Here is a 17,064-nt window from a genome sequence, read left to right on the forward strand (position 1 = left end):
CACTGAATCCATACATTTCTGTGTGTTTTCTCATTTAATCTCCACAACAATGCTGAGAAAGGCACTATTATTATTTTACAGATAAAACAAGTAAGACCGAATTTATTTTAAAAACCTACCCTAGGGCGCCTGGGTGGCTCAGTGGGTTAAAGCCTCTACCTTCGGCTCAGGTTGTGATCCCAGGGTTCTGGGATCGAGCCCCGCATCAGGCTCTCTGCTGAGCGGGGGAGCCTGTCCCCGCCCCCCCCACCTGCCTCTCTGCCTACTTGTGATCTCTGTCAAATAAATAAATAAAATCTTTTTAAAAATAAATAAATAAAAATAAAATCCTACCCTATAAAGTCACAGAGCTGAAATTCAAACCTAGATCTGCATTCCTATGAAAGACTGCCTTCCCCATAACCAGTTAGTTATCTAGGCCTCGTACTGGTCTGATTCCAAATGAGGTTTTTTCCCTCCTGCTGAATTCCGCATTACAGAACTGAGAATGCCAGAGGTGCCAAATAACCATGGGTTTACCTTATCAAGCTACGTGAGCTAACATTAAGGGAAATGTGCTCTGGAGTTGTTACTCTCCATACACTCTAGAGAACTACACTTCCAGAAGTGATGAAGGCCTATGCCTACTCGTGAGTGGCCAGCTGGACACTTGAGTAAGCTCAGACCCACGTTATGGGTCTACAGCTAAAGACAGTTCCTGGGGTATCTGCCTGGCTCAGTCAGTAGAGCAGTAACTCTTGATCTTCGGGTCAAGTTTGGGACCCATGTTGGGAGTAGACCTGACTTAAAAAAACATAAACAAACAGACCAAAAAAACCACTGTTCTCTCTGTGTAGGGTGAGCTGGGCCCTAAAGTTACAAAAACGTTGGTCTTATTAGTGTTATGATTTATTCAGCTAAGCAGATCAGATGGGCAACACAAAATAAGCAACACAAAAAGCCAACAGATTTCTACCATCTACCCTGTACACCCTTGCCTTTAATGTGTACACAACAACATAAAAACTACAAGCACTTTCTGTATGCCATGTCCCTAAAGGATGTGTTAGGGAGACACAGAAACACAGAGCACATTCTGCCCATGTGGGACTTTGAGGAGGAGAAAGACCAAAAGAAATAAAATAGTTATACGCTGCAGTAAATGTCATGATGAAAACATACAAACTGGTAAGACAGGACTCCTGAAGGGCCTAGAAGGACGAGTAGTCGGGACAGACTTCCCTGATGCCATGAACCTGGGATTGAGAGAATGAACTGACCATAAGAACAACACTCTAGGCAAAAGAACTACCACGTCACAGATGAGGAGGCCAGAAACAGCCTGGAACGTGAGAGAACAGAAAGGCTAGAGGGTTAACTTCATGGTGAGGAAGACAGGGTTGTTCGAGATGAATGGAAGAACTGGGCAGAAATCTTGTAGCCCATGGTACAGAGTTTGGAGTTTACTTTAAATAAAATATTCACAACAACTCTGTCAGGTGGGTTTATTATCCTCACTTGAGCCCCACAGGAGGCGGACATGGAGGGGCATGGTTCAAAGTCACAAAGCTAGTAATGTATATTAAAGATCAAACACCACCAAAAGGTACTCACGACCCTTTGCAACATGAGAATTCAAATCTTAAATGACTTTATCTAAGTACATCCATTCTCAAAACATCAGTAAGTCCACAGGCACCTAAAAATAATTGCCCCATTAAGTAAAATTTAATGTTTGTATGCATCATCAGAGATCCTGAAGTCAGTTTAAAATGTGCCCTTAGTTCTAAAGCCTTCACTACTTACCTGCTAAACCAACATACTATACAGAATAACAAATTAACCACAAAAACATTAAAGACAACTTCACTGTAGATGCAATTTAAAACACGTCCCAATGCTCTTTCGTTTTTACTCCCCGAACTACTCTCTCTCAATCTAGTCATAGAACAAAGTTCCCCCTTTTTATGGCATACACTAGTATTATAAATTTCTCCCTTGTAAAAGGAGTAATTTTACAGAAATACTCAGGCATCACAGATGTGCCATTTCTAAAACTGGAAAAAGATTAGGGATGGGGACCAAGAACTGAAATAATCTTCACTTCCCATAAAAGATCCAACAAACAAAATAGCAAACAGTGATCCTAGCTTAGGTCATTTACCTACCTACCTACTGCTACTGAGTATTAAAATCTATGTGCACACATCCATTAGTTACGCTATATATAAATAACACGGGGTATCTGACCTCATATTCAACATATTTGGGTAACAGCCCATTCCACATGCCTGCATATTTTTGAGAGAACAGTAATTGCCACAAATTGAAAAATGGACATAACATTTCCATTTTTCAGACTATATTATGACTTTTCAATAAGATACACAATTACTTCTATGAGCAAAATAAAAGATACTTGCTATTATTTTTTTAAGATTTTATTTATCTGACACACTGAGAGAGAGAGAGAGAGAGCACAAGCAGGGGAAGCTGAAGGCAGAGGGCAAGGGAAAAGCAGGCTCCCAGCTGAGCAGGGTGACCGATGTGGGGCTTGATCCCAGGACCCTGGGCAGAAGGCAGACCCCCAAAGACTGGCGCCACCCAGGCGCCCCAAAGATACTTGCTATTAATAACACGAGTTTCCTGAAAACCGACCGCAGTGGAGAAAAACTACCAGAGTTTTCTCTGAGGAGGGAAGTTACATAACAAGACAGTCTTAAGCAGACACTTGGTTCTGTTCCCCCCAAAAGAGGGGCGTTAAAAGGAATACTCCCGATGGCAAAATGGGTAAGAATCCAGTCAGCACAGCTTTTCCTCCCAGGTCATGGCACTGCCCAGGTAGGCTACAGCCCAGGTCAAGGTCACCCAAACCCCTTCCCTGCCACTCCCTATAAGGTGCTGCCTTGGGACGATGCCACGGGACATCCGAGAGTGTGCCCCTCGGTTCTGGGGAGGCCATGTTTAAGGCCTGCCCTATCTTCCCACTAAAAGAAGGCAAAAGGGCAGTGCCAGGTACCTCCGATCAATTTAGAAGGCATTTAAAGATCATAATAAGGGGGAAAATATTTCCAAAGAGATGCTGAATGGAGACCCAAAAAGGGTAAAGGCTCATCCTTAACCAGACCAAAGAGTGGAAAGCACTTGACCAACCCCGGATAATCAGTTCTTCTGAGATTCGTTACCAAGTGGACGGTCTGTGAGCCAGCTTCCCCAAAGGCAAGGAGAAAACGTTTCAGAAGGTCCTGGAACCAAAGGGTTGAGACGAAAGACTGTGTTTCGAACAGAGACAGATTCCGAAAGTTACCGCACCCGCGGCGAAGATGCAGCAGTGAGGAAAAATTAGAAAGCCCAGAGGAAAAGAGAAATATCCCGGCTACACTTTCCCGCTTTGTCTGTACAACTTGGTAAACAATACCACTGATGTTTTTAAGTGAGGAGGATTCTCCACAGCACTGAGTATTCCACTTAACACTCGTTCATTCAAATAAGCTAAGTGGATTTCACGCTATTTGTTCGGTTTTTAAAGCCAATTTAAACGTGCGCCTGCCGTGGCTGAGAGCACGTCCGACACCTCGTCCTGAAGTCGGTGGCAGTTCACTTCTGTCTCATCACCCGTATCTGTATTCCAAGAAACCCCGGCAATTCAAAACGTCCCGGGGAACCGTGCGATGTCTCGCTCCCGTTTTTACTGGGATTACTACCTTCTCCGACCTCGCACCCAGGAGCGCGTCGCCTCACCCAGGACAGACCTTCGGGAAACATTTGCTGAACTGACTTCATCACGGTCCATTTCGTTCCCGGCAGCCCGAGCCGTGTCACCTATTCCCCCCTGGCCCTTAATTCCAAAAAGCGGGGACGGGAACCCCAAATTCCACTTTCCGACTAACTGTGAAGTTGGCATCCAGCCGGCTGCGCGCATTCCAAGTTCTGTGCCAGGACCTGCCACCGAGAAACGTCAATAGTTGTGCCACATAATGAGCCACCATGGTGTCCCCGAAGTTGCCAACTCCTGAAGCAAATTGAAAATTAAGGCCTGTCTCGCTTCCAGGGGCCGCTGAAAAGCCCACGGCCCCCACATCCGTGCGAGTAAATCCCATCCAGCAGCACCGTCACGCGCGGCACACGCGGGGGGCCCCCGGCGCGACCTCCCGGCGGGCGGGGGCGGCGGCGGCACCGACGCGGCCTGGGCCCTCCCGAGCCCGCGCGCCCTCCGGCCCCTGGACCACAGCCCGAGCCCGAGCCCGAGCCCGAGGAGCGGCCGAGCGGGCCGGGCGGCGGGCTGTGAGCCGCGCAGGCCCCGCGCCGCCGCCCCAGGCCTTCGCCAAGCCCCGGCCTCTCGCCGGCGGGGCTGCGGGCAACAAAGGCGGAGGCCCGGCCCGGCGCGCCGCGGACGGGGAGGCCGAGGGGTCGGACCGGCGCTCGGCGGAAGCAGGCCTCGGCCCTCCCCCGCCCGGCTCCCCGCCCGGCCCGGCTTCCCGGACGCCGCGTCCCCGCCGGCCGCCCCCCTGCCTCCCCGCCCGCGGACCCGCCGCGGCGGCCCGGGCCTCGCGCCGCCCGGACCCTCGGCTGCAGGCGCGCCGGGCGGCCTCCCCAGCCCCGCGCGCGCCGGATCCGCCCCCGCCGCCCCGAGGGGAGCAGCAGCCCCCGCGGCCAGTTTCCCGGGTTACGGAGGAGAGGGCGCCGACGGCAAAGCCCGGACCCAGCCCCCGACTCGGCTCCGCAGACGCTCACCCGGCGGCGGCCCGCTCCGCTTCCTCGCCCAGCGCCGGCGCGACTGCCGCGCTCGTCCCTCCTCTCCCGCAACTCCTCCCTCCTCCGCCTTCCTCCTCCTCCTCCTCCTCCTCCTCCTCCAGGAGGGGCGCGCGGCGGCGCCTGGGCCCGAGCGCCGAGCCCGAGCGGAGGAGCCGAGCGGGCCGGCCCGCGCCCTCTCCTCGGCCCGCGGCGCAGGCGGGCGTCCCGGCGCGGGGGGCGGGCCGGGCGGGGGGCGTCCGGGGGCGGGGGGCGGGGACGCGCGGGGTCGCCGGCGTCCCGGAAGGGGGAGCCGGGGCGCGCGGAGGGCGCCGGGGGCTCGGGCGCGTCGGGGGACGCGAGGGGCGGAGAGGCGCGCGCGGGGCGTCTGAGGGCCGGGGGCGCGCGGGGTCTGGGCGCGTGCGGGAGTAGTGCTGGAGTCTTGCGGGCGGGGTGGGGCGCCGCGGGTCGAGGAGGGGGGTTCGGCGGCCGGCGTCGGGAGGGGGTCCGAACCGCGTCCCGACCGGCGTCCCCCCAGCCCTGGGGGGGACGCTCGTCCCGCGCTCGTGCTTCGACCCTGCCTCCCCTCTTCGGGTGGCGGGCGCGGAGAAGAAAATCGCGGCCCTCGGGCGCCGGCCCTCCCTGTGCCTCTGCGGCGGGGGTGGCGGCCGAGGGGCGCCCACCTGGCGCGGCGACCCGGGGGCGAGGGACCGAGGCCGGCCGAGCACGCCTGCCGGGGCGGGGCCCTCTGGGGCCCTTTCCCCACCCCTCCTCCGGCTTCCTCGTCGGATGTGTTCGCGGACCGAAAACTTACTGCTTGCTTTAAGCCATCTGCTTCTCCCTGTAGGACTTTTTAGTGCCTTATACCATAGTTCGCTATTGTTTGTGCCGCTGAATTTCACGGTAGTGTGATGTAAAAAGTTTCCTGTTGGTAACTTGGTTTCTTTGGAAATCGGATGAATGTGCCACCGACGTGTAGCAATACCAGCGGATTTTATTTTTGTCAATGAGAAGAATGAGAAGCCACAGGGAAAAAAATTCATTTCTCTTTTGATGAAAAGCTGTTAAAGCTCAGTGTCGTTAAAAGAAGTATTTTTGACTTTACACGTTGTATTTCTTTAATAGGACCTTTTTAAAAGACAAACAGAAGTTCATGTTCAAGTGTGAATTTATATCTGGATTACATCTCAATAAAGCTGTTAGTTTAAAAAAAAGCTCAGGTAATTGATCTTAATTACTATAAATGTCTAATTACAATATTGACCTAAACAAAATCTAGATTAGTAATTTAAAAATTGGATTATCAGGTAATTCGATCGGTTTTTATGACTGAAGAGTATGTATGAGACTGATGTCATCTAGTGTGTGTGATTCACCAGACTCTGTTCTTTTCAGTTCTTACCTGTATTTATGAATAAACCTGCACTGTTACTGTTATCCCGATATAAATGCTACTCAATTCTCAAATGTCTACTTGTAGTGAATGTAAACTAAATAGAATGGCCAGAGAGGTTAACAGTAATAACAAGTAATAAGCAGCAAACTTTTCAACGCGCCCCCTCAGAAGGAGAGTGTGTGGTATGGATTAGTGGGATATATCATCTGATCCAAAGAACCCAGTAGCCCCCCAGGGACAATGGGCCTGATGAGCACTTAGCCAAGCAATACACTGACTCCTCCAGCAGATAGGATGAAACCCTGGCCTTCTGAGTCTGTCTGAGCTGGTCAGCATCTTGGCTTTGATAGTTCATACAATTGTGACCTTAACCAAGGTTCTCAGCTGTAATTTCAGATTCTACTTGTAAAGAAGCAGGGTGGGGATGGGGGAGTGGCTTTAGAGGTGAACTGTGTCAGATAGCTGTGAAGATTACATGAAATAATGCACAAAAACCACTTAATTTGGTGCCTGGTCCAGAAGGATTATCATTACTAGGTAATGTGTATTTTATGAGCCAGGCATTGCATTAAGTGCTTTTGAATATATAATCTGCTTTAATTTGAACAAGTATCTATAAGTTGCGTATTATCATCTCCACATTGCAGATGATGAAAATGAGCCTTCTTGTGTATAAGTAGGAAATAACTTTCACACAGTTATTATGGGGCAGAGCTGAAATTCAGACTTCGGTCTCTCTGACTCCAGAATATGAGCTTTCAGCCACTAGATTAAAATAGTATTAGTAATGCAGCAACAACTTCAGTGTAGAGTTACTAGTGGCTGAATACACTATTAAAATCTTCCTGTTTGCCTGAATTCCAAACACTTCTTGGCAGTAGACACGTGCTCTCATCCAAGCCTTCCTCTAGCAGCAGCTCCATCACCCTTTGGGGGAAATCTTATCTTTGCTTATTAAACTCAGCACTGCTGAGAGGCAGGCCCAGGACTAAGACTGCTGTTTACACTCTTGCCCAGGATTGCCTGCAGCAAGCGATGCGAACAAGGAGAGTGGAGGGGAGAAGGGGATTGACCCACCCTAGTAGGCTCCCTGGACCAGATGGTTCCTTGTGCCTGCCCCCGAAAGCCTGCTAAGAAACTCCCGTTTTGCTCCTGCTAACCAATTTCCATTCCCTGCAACCAAAAAGGCTATGTGATAGATACATGTACTTGCTAAAAGATAATAATAGCAAAGGGTCTTATTGAAACTCTCCTATTGAGGGAGCATGGTTCCACCTTTTCCTCCTAAAGTCATAGCTTCTACAGCCAGAAAGACCTTTCTTGGTCAACAACATCAATATCACCATTTTACGGAGGAAGAAACAGACTCAGCGATGGTACGATCTGTCCAAGGTGACAAAGTTAAAAGCAGCTGAGTCATGACTTGGACTGCCATCCCCGGACTTCCAGTCTGGTTTGATTTCTAGTATTAAATAAATGTCTTACCTTCCCCAAGAAGGGGGAAAGAAGAGAAAATTGGGTGGCAGCAGGATGGCATACAGTGGCAGCCTTCCACCCTCTGGGCCCCCAGGGAAAACTGCCCAAGTGAGCAGAATTCCAAACCCTTGATTTTCCTTTCTCCTTCCCATGGCCCTTCTGCTGCCTCCCACCTTCCCGTCTTTGAGAATCCTAAGCTATCCCCCACTCATTCAAGTTCCTCATTTGGTACTTACCTGTGTTGAAGAGGGTCCCTCAAGATGCATGTCCTTCCCAGAGGCTCGGAATGTGACTTGGTTTGGAAGTGGCATCTTTGCAGATGTAGTTCAGTTAGTATGAGGTCATATTGGAGAAGGCTGAGACCCTGGTCCAACATCATTGGTGTCTTTATGAGAGATGCAGAGGCAGATGCATGGGGAAGACAAGGTAAAGACACAGGGAGAATGCTAGGAAGGCAGAGATGGCAGTGAAGACAACCAAGGAAGCTAAGGAACTCCAAGGAGAAGCGACAGCCAGCGGTAGCTAGGAAGAGGCAAGAAAGGATTCTTCTGGGCCTTCATAGCTAGCAAGGCCCTACCAACACCTTGGTTTTATACTTCAAGCTCTCAGAACCATGAAAGAATATATGTCTGCTGTGTGAAGCACCCAGTTTGTGGGGGCGCCTGGGTGGCTCAGTGGGTTAAGCCTCTGCCTCCAGCTCAGGTCATGATCTCAGGGTCTTGGGATGGAGCCCTGCATCAGTCGCTCTGCTCAGCAGGGAGCCTGCTCCCCCCTCCCACAACCGCCTGCCTCTCTGCCTACTTGGGATCTCTCTGTCCAATAAATAAATAAAATCTTAAAAATCAAAACAAAACAAAAAAATAAACAGCGCCCAGTTTGTCGTACTTTGGGGTGGTACGTGGGGAATGCATCCAGGACTCCCAGGTCCACCCAGCCCAGGTGGCTGTTTGCTGGAAGTCTCCCAACTCAAGCTTCTCTTTGCAGAGGCTCCCGGTTACCAGTGTTGACCATAGGTCCCAGTGTGCCCAGACCAGTACCACATTATAACTGTTGTTTTGTCATCTCCAAATTGTTCCAGAGATTGAGAAACATCTCAATAATTGTTCCAATAAATTCTGTGTTCACCCGGCCTCCGTCCTAATGTGTAAAATAGTGACTCAGTTACACAACATCAAAGCTCCTTGAGAACTGGACCCAGACTGCTTCTCCAGCCTCATAGTCCACTTCTTTATATCATACTTTGCTGGCCGCACTGGGCCACTTCCCTTCCAGATAGTTCCAGCTCTGTGCCTTAACTCATGCTCTTCTCTCTGCCAAGAATGTTCTTCCATTTCACCCACCCCTACCTTCTGATTATTTCTGTTTATTGAAAATCTTATCATCAGTCAAGTTCAGATCTGCCCAGTCAGAAGTGACATCATTCTATTCAGAACACCTTGGGTTCAACCTCTTTTAGAGCACTTCGCCCTAAATTGCAAAAAATCTCTCTCCTCCTTTGAATGCAGATTTTTTTTTTTTAAGGTTTTATGTATTCACTTGACACAGAGAGAGAGCGCAAGCAGGGGGAGCAACAAGCAGAGGGAGATGGAGAAGCAGGCTCCCCGCTGAGCAGGGAGTCCCATGTGGGGCTCAGTCCTGGGACTCCAGGATCATGAGCTGAGCCAAAGGCGGACGCTTAACCTACTGAGCCCCCGCCCCCTGCGCCCCTGCAGATGCTTTATCTTACTCATCACTGCATTATGCTACTAGTGCCTTGAGTAAAGACTTCACACAGTAAAGACTCAAATGTTTGGTAAATAAATATGAATACTCCACTCCTCTCTCCATTTCTCTGGGGATGGCTCAGTGACAAATGGGCTTTCCAAATCCCTTTTAAAGATCCACTTCCAGATGTAGGGTGGCTCGTTAGACCTTCAGGAAGGGACCAACACCTGCTTTCTGGGGGAATGTCTGTGCTATTTTCATCAGCAGCTAGACTCTACTTGCTGCGAACGGGCTGAAGTCAAAGGAGTGATGCCCACCTCCCAGAACAATGAGCTCTGAGGATTTTTAAAACCAGACGGAAGGTCTGTGGACACCTGTTGAGTCAGAAAGGCGGCACTGCGACAGAACACCGTTCCTGTGTAACGAGTCCGCGGCGCTGCAGGCCTAGCTTCACACGATTCTATTTCAGATCAAAGATTCCTATTTGTAGACAATTTAAAGAAATACCTCACTCTTGCTTGTCTTCTCCACTTCCACGACCCAGGGCCCCTCTGACTGCTTAGGAAAGTTTCACTGTGTAAGGTGATCCTGTTGATTTAGTGCAAAAAAATTTAGCAAATACCCATTCCGATGAGAAGTTGATGGCATGAACTTGCCTCCCCAGAAATTTAGGAGGTATGTTCTGTTACAGAATATCACCCTGTATTACCCTCACCCCCACTAAGCCACCAATGCAAGAATGTGCTAGAATTCTTCCCTACAGTAGGCAGAGAGCCAGAACTCCTATGGCCTGCTCAGGGTAGTCTGAAACTGCCATCACAGCTCGAGGTGACGTGCTAGCTGTGCAGAATCCCATCTCTTTGGGGCGCCTGGATGGCTCAGTTGTTAAACATCTGCCTTGGGCTCAAGTCATGATCTCAGGGTCCTGGGATCAAGCCCTGCATCAGACTGTCTGCTTGGCGGGGAGTTCTGGCAAACCATAAAAAAAGGAAAAAAAAAATACTGTGCCTCCTATGGCATTGACTAATATTCTGTATTAGAATTTTGTTCCTTTAGATTTGAAGGTCTTAAGGTACAAATACCTTCCCAGAAGCAATAGCGCTTTCAAGTATCATTACCCTGTGATCCATGTATTACTATCATACTGTTATTTGAGTCTCACGTCATTTTCAACTTTTTACCTCTAGGTGTTCCCCAATTTACCTATGCAATTCCGTTCTAAGAACTTCTTCATAATTTATAAATTCATTTTACAATTCAATGTTTCTAAGGAAAAAATGCAATGTCATAAATGGTCATTAGATTCCCAAATTATCTCCTCTACCCAACAATAAAGATTGTAATACAATTCAACTATACGACTAGAATGAATATTAAATCTTCCCGGTTATCCAATATGCTCTATGTTATTCGAAAGCTACCCTAGCCTATTAGCGGCAGGCTCTTGAGGAATGAGTAGCAACTGGGAACCACATGGTTCAGTGAACACATCAGGACTCAGCCCCCAGGAGGAAGGGCTTTGCAGGACCCACATGCTGGCTTCCAGTCTACGCAAGAAAACTACAGTAGGGGTCAGAGAAAAGTCAAAATTGCAGGGAAAATGTCCCCAGTGTAAGTATTGTGTTAGATACTGGTGTGGTATTAGGTACTGGGAGTGTGTTAGGTACTGGGAGCCTCTCGTATAAGTATGGTGTAGGGTACTGATGTGGGTTGAATTGTATCCCCCAAGAGATACGACTGAAGCCCTAACCCCCATACCTGTGAATGTAACTTTATTTGAATATAGAGTCTTTGTAGACATAATCGATTTAGTACGAAATCATACTGGATTCGGGTGGACCCTATGCCGCTGACAGATTCTTGCATGAGGGAAATCTGAGGATGTGCACCTGCTGTCATTCAGGAAGGCAGAGACCCAATCACGGAGACCGGTGAGCTGTAAGGAGCCAGATGGCAGCTTCGACTCATTCCATATCCAATAAGTAGCTCCTGAGCACCTAAGTCCCAGCACATAACTATGTACCACGGGTAGCTCTCAGCCCAGGAGATGTTTCCGCAGACGTTAGCTGAGCACCCACTGTATTCTAGGCATAGTTCTTCATGTGGTCGATAAGGAATTAGGGACGTGAAAGTGCTCTTAAAGGGTTTAATTTAGTGGGAATGGGGGAGGAGAGGGGAGAGAAGAGTTGACCCTAAATAATTAAGCAAATAAACAGAAAAGTCTAGATTATAAATGTGCTATAAAGGCAATAAAATGGGTGATGAGAAAGACAGTAACTGGGGGAGGGTTGGCGGCACTTGTGTAAGAGTCGGTCCAGGAGGGCTGCTCTGAGGAAGCCATCCTCACTCTGAAACTTGAAGGATGAGGATGAGAAAAAAATGTGAAGGTCTCGGCAGGGAAGCCTTCTGGGAAAACCTCCAAGGTCTGACAGAATTTGGCATATTTGAGGAAGAATGAAGACTGGTGTGGCTAGAACATGGTCACGGGTAGGTGGGAGATAAAGGCGGAATGGGGGGGCGCTGACAATCATTTCAGCCTTGGGGCACCTGGGTGGCTCAGTGGGTTAAGCCTCTGCCTTCGGCTCAGGTCAGGATCTCAGGGTCCTGGGATCGAGCCCCGCTCTCTGCTCAGCGGGGAGCCTGCTTCCCTCTCTCTCTCTGCCTGCCTCTCTGCCTACCTGTGATCTCTCTCTCTGTCAAATAAATAAATAAAATCTTTAAAAAAAAAAAAGAAAGAAAGAAAACCATTTCAGCCTTATAGGTAGGGAGCTTTAGTTTTATTCTAAGAGTGATGGGAAGTAACGAGGGGATTTAATCAGGGGTTGGTGCACACTGTCTCCTGGCTGCACGGAGAACGGATTTTTCTCCGGACAAGGTTAGAAGAAAGAAGAGTAGGAGCCCAGGTGAAGGGTGATGGCAGCTGGGACTGGGTTGGAGGTCACAGAAGTCAACTGCATTGATGTGGCTGGCCTTAGGAATTTAACAGGAGAGTACAACTAAGCGAAGAGCTGGATGAAGGGGTTTTGGTGATTATAAAACATATCCAGAATTCTTTGACACTCTCCTCCCCTTGAATTTGGGCTAGTGTGACTCCCTTTAAACCAACAAGGCAAATTTATTTAATATAAAGTTTAGGCAACATGGGCATCTTCACAAAATGAAGATGTGAAGAATTGGTGAAGCCTGCGTGTTTTCAGACTAAGTATGAGGAACAGTGAAAAGTCGTGGCAAGACACCAGAGGACAAAGAGTTTGAGTGTAGCAAACTGGAGGAGACTTAGCAAGGTGTTCAGACTTCGCGAAGTGTCCCTTTATCTTTGGAGATAAGAATGCTCCTTTCCTCTGGGATACGGAGGACACCTCGGACCTGCTTCACATGTAGGTCAGAAAGTCTTTCCTGTGTTTTATGACCTGCTTTGGGGCAAAGAAAATTCTTCCTGCTTATGCCATTACTCAAATTCCTTCAGCTTCAAATCTTCAGTATGTCCTGAACCCATCAAGAAAAGCCTAATTCCATCGGGCACCTGGGTGGCTCCATCACTGGGCGTCTGTCTGCCTTTGGCTCGGGTTGTGATCCCGGGGTCCTGGGATTGAGTCTCTCTCTGTCAAATAAATAAATTAAATCTTAAAATAAAAGAAAAGCATAATTCCTTACCAGAACTTTTGTGTCTCTGCTGCTATCTCTTCAAAGGATATAATCCCAAAGGGTAAAACAAGAAAAAGTTCTCTACTGACCTCTTAAATTATAATCCTGCAAATTAAATGGACAAAAGACAGAATAACAGGCAAAAAGGCATGTACATTTTTAAAATTAGTGTTAATATTTTTATGGGTATAGGGGCTTCATGGAAAAGAAGTAGAAACCCAGGGGCACCTGGGTGGCTCTGTTGGTTAAGCAACCGACTGTTGATGTCATCTCCGGTCATGATGTCAGGGTCCGGAGATGGAGCCCCCAGTAGGGCTCTGCGCTGGGCGAGGCGCCTGCTTGGGATTCTCTCTCTCCCTCTCCTTCTTCCCCTCCTCCTCCTCCCCACTCATGCGCCACCACCACCCCTCCCCCCGCATGCTCTCTCTCTCAAAAAAAAAAAAAAAAGTAAAAACCCAAAGAAGCATTTCGAGTTGGGCTTACATATAATTGTAAATTGTAGAGAAATAACCAGGCAGAGGAAGAGGGACTGAGCTCAAGGGCAATAAATTGTGGGAAGGGGACCAAGAAAGGCATCGTCATTAAGAGTAAGGATTTTTACCCAGACTCCTCTCCCCCCTCCCCTCCCCTCTCAGTGCCTCTTTGATCCTCCCGGGAAGAACGCCCCACTAATGGAAATGTATATCACCTTCGCAGAGGGAACATGTGCCCTGCTTTTAGGCAGAAAAAACCAAAGGCGAAGAGCTCCTCCTGTGTCTGCCATTTCGGACTACCTTCAGCTCAGAAGCATCTATCGATACGCCTAAGTGGCCTATCATGGGGTATCACATACTGACCACCTCCCAAAGTTAAAGCTGCTGCACTGGCAACAATTTTCCTCTCTTAGAATTTACTGTGCAGCTAGATTCTTGAGAATGAGACTAGTCACAGATTACAGAATACCTTAAATGTGCTGAAAGTCAGATTTATCTCAGAGAAAATACTGCAAGGGGCAGACATTGGAACTGTAAAAAAAAAAAAAAAAAAAAAAAGGAGTCTTATATCCCTTAGCAGGCAACCCAAGACAAACACATAGAATGTCAGTAGTAATACATAAGGCCACCAGTCAATGACTAGTAAAGCATTCATACCAATTATAACTTACATGGAAGTAATTTTACTCTTTTCAGCTAACAGCAGACCTGTTTGAAAGGGAGGAGATGTGTGCTCAGGCAGGGGAAAATATCGGTCATGCAAACATCTTGTTGCGTAACAATAAGGAACATACCTTTGGTATTGGTATGTGTAAAATTTCCTATCCTGAGTCACATCTCAGCAGTGGCCGGTGGGTCTTGGGACTTGAGATCAAAAGGCACTCTCTTTGAAGGAAGTGTAGAAATGTTTTCAGTGAATGATTTCCCCACAAGGATCCATTTTCATGGCCCTTTGGTTCTGAGTTTTGGCGGAGGTTGGGAACAATGGGTGCTAAGTACCCGCACACTGAGTGCTAATCTATGCCAGGCTTGCAAGAGGAGTGGCTCTGAACCTGTTTTGCCTGAATTAACCAACCGACCCAGCTTCAGGGTACAAAAGGAAAGAGGCTGTGTGTCCGTCCTCGAGGGAAAAGGAGTTGTTTCCTCCCCATTTAAAGCCAAATGGTGACAAGCTTCAAGAAAACCAGAGTCTGATCTGGGGCCTTGGTAGGGGTTGTTGGGGGCCTGATGTCACAGTCACACATGAAAATGTTGAAGGATATGGACACACTAGGGCTGCCAGACCCAGTAGCAAAACAGAACAAAAGACTCTCAACACCTCTGCAGTGTGGCAGGCTAAGGGTATGGGAACCACCTGTGGGCTTTGTGGGCCTGTAGACAGAACTGGAATCAGGTGACGTACAAAGGACTCTGCCCTAGAGGGTGTTAAAGAGAAAAATTATTGTGATGCTTGTTAAGACAGTAAGGGAGACTCTCTTGTGATCTATGTAAAGACAACTGGAACAGCGGAGAGAGACTGGCTTCACTCTGAACACAGCAAAGACCGCTGAGGCTTTACAGCCCACAAGCAGACCGAAGGTGGCCAGTGGATGGAAAATTACTCAGTGGAAATAGAACTAAGTGGAGGGAGTCTTAGAGAGTCTTGCTAAATCATCACCATCTTGTGAGGAGACCCAGCCTACCCCCAAAGAAGCCTAAGTAGGCAAGAACTGAGGCCTCTGGCCGACAGCAAGCACCACATGAGTGCGCCATCTTGGAAACCCTCGCCCCACATGAGGGGCCTTCAAAGGACCCGCAGCCCAGCCCACGTCTTGCCTTCAAAATCAAAAGAGACCCCACACCAGACCCATCCAAACAAACTACTTCTGAGTTCTTGGCCCAAAGAAACTGAAATAAAATGTGTTTATTGTTTTAAATCACTAAGTTTTGGGGTGATTTGTTATGTAGGAGAGAAGTAATATACCCCATTTTACAAATAAGGAAAATAAGGCACAGAGAGGTTAAATAACTGGTTGGTGTCATGCTGCTTTAAGTGACAAAATCGGGATTTGAACTCACATCATCTGGTTTAGTGTGCCGCCTTGACAGACCTATGCCTTTGCCATGGAAAGAAAGTGAGTTGTGCCGCTCAGCATGGAGATGGATGGGACCTCCCGGTGGCCAGCAGGTACGTGAGTGGGCCCATGTATATTTGACCACGGTTGTAGTCTTTTAGTTTTCAGAATTTTGAATAGACTTTTATTTTTAGAGGAGTTTTGGGTTCACAGCAACATCAAGCAGAAAATACTGATCATTATTTTTTAACCATCAAACCTTTGCACGTATTTGAGCTTACTCGGTAGCTGATAATAACTGAGTATTTTATAATAAAGATTAGCCTGTGCTCTTTACACTCAAACTATTTTTGTGAAGGAAATGTTTTCTTTTACCTGATTTACATCTCTTGTTCATTCATTTTCACCTGGCTTTTATGATTTAATTTGTAATAGGCAGAATGCTTGATTTATTTATTATTTTTTCGCTTTTATATATTTATTTGACAGACAGAGATCACAAGTAGGCAGAGAGGCAGGCAGAGAGAGGAGGAAGCAGGCTCCCTGCTGAACAGAGAGCCTGATGCGGGGCTTGATCCCAGGACCCTGGGATCACGACCTGAGCCGAAGGCAGAGGCTTTAACCCACTGAGCCACCCAGGTGCCCCAAGATGTTTGATTTAAATAACTGAATGAAGTACTAACATTTTAAGAAAGTAATATTCAACATTCACTTGTGAGGGTTCAAACTATATAAACTGCTTAATCTTTCAACCTTACTTATATCCTCATAAAAAGGCGCTGCACACCCTGACCGTGTTCTTGGTCTCATCTGTCTTCCACATTCTCTCTTTCCGGTTGACTTCCGGGTAATCACCTTGCCATGTCCGTGGTAACCGTACTGGGCAAAGAAGAAAGTATGTATAATTACATGGGAAAGGGAGTGAGGGGAGCAAACCAGTTTCCAACGCTCTCTCATTCCTAAACTTTTGATCAAGAGGAGCTGGGAAGGTAGAGTTAACTTTTAACTATCTATTAATAAGTATCACAAGACAAATGCTAAGTCAGCCAACTGCATACATCTTTCCCCTTTCCCTTCATTACCCCTAGGTTGTCAACTTGAAAAAGTATGACTTCAAATGAGACCCAGAAATAGAAGAGGCTGTGCACCAGCTTAGGAGAAGCACTCGGCAAAAGACAAGTCTTTGTTATATAAGGAAATAAATGAGCGCTGATCAAGAAACACCAATTTAAATATTATCTTTCCGTCGGGACATAGTGTATACTTCATTACAAGAGCAAACCAACATCTATTAAAAATAAGTATTTTGGGGGTACCTGGGTGGCTCAGTCACTAAGCGTCTGCTTCTGCTCAGGTCATGATCCCAGGGTCCCTGCTTGGCAGGAAGCCTGCCTCTCCCACTCCCCCCACTTGGGTTCCCTCTCTCGCTGTGTCTCTCTCTGTGAAATAAATAAATGAAATCTTTTTAGAAAAGTAATTTTGACTGAGCTTTTGAAATGGTTTTCTAACAGATCCTCCCTCTACAATGTTGCTGAATGTGCGTAAACTCAGGAAAAATCTGGCAACTCCGGGATTTAGCTTGGAAAGAAAAGCCACCGAAGACCTG

At 47.8% G+C, this 17,064-nt stretch overlaps 2 protein-coding genes across 6 annotated transcripts in view; one reads left to right on the plus strand and one right to left on the minus strand.

The window, feature by feature from the left end:
• SOCS6 (suppressor of cytokine signaling 6) overlaps window positions 1-4,782 on the minus strand; it is a 38,039-nt gene extending 33,257 nt beyond the window's left edge. For 2 of the 5 annotated variants that reach the window (XM_032309499.1, XM_032309497.1), the window contains exon 1: window positions 4,714-4,782. The gene's annotated coding sequence lies outside the window, so the exon portion shown is untranslated. The other 3 variants (XM_032309500.1, XM_032309498.1, XM_032309496.1) reach the window with 3 other exon arrangements.
• LOC116572301 (translation initiation factor IF-2-like) lies at window positions 3,651-5,142 on the plus strand. The gene is made up of 2 exons (XM_032311187.1): window positions 3,651-3,936; window positions 4,031-5,142. Exons 1-2 carry the CDS (start codon window positions 3,651-3,653, stop codon window positions 5,140-5,142), a joined length of 1,398 nt encoding a protein of 465 aa, XP_032167078.1.
• Window positions 5,143-17,064: the final 11,922 nt, after the last annotated feature.

Source organism: Mustela erminea, chromosome 13 (genome assembly GCF_009829155.1).
Source record: "Mustela erminea isolate mMusErm1 chromosome 13, mMusErm1.Pri, whole genome shotgun sequence".
Taxonomy (NCBI): Eukaryota; Metazoa; Chordata; class Mammalia; order Carnivora; family Mustelidae; genus Mustela; species Mustela erminea.

What these genes read in the sequence shown, in the direction of transcription:
- LOC116572301 (XM_032311187.1), top strand. Translation starts at nt 3,651, where the DNA reads ATGTCTCGCTCCCGTTTTTACTGGGATTACTACCTTCTCCGACCTCGC. An exon ending in AGGACCTGCCACCGAGAAAC is followed by an intron (nt 3,937 to 4,030) that starts GTCAATAGTTGT and finishes TCTCGCTTCCAG; the next exon opens with GGGCCGCTGAAAAGCCCACG.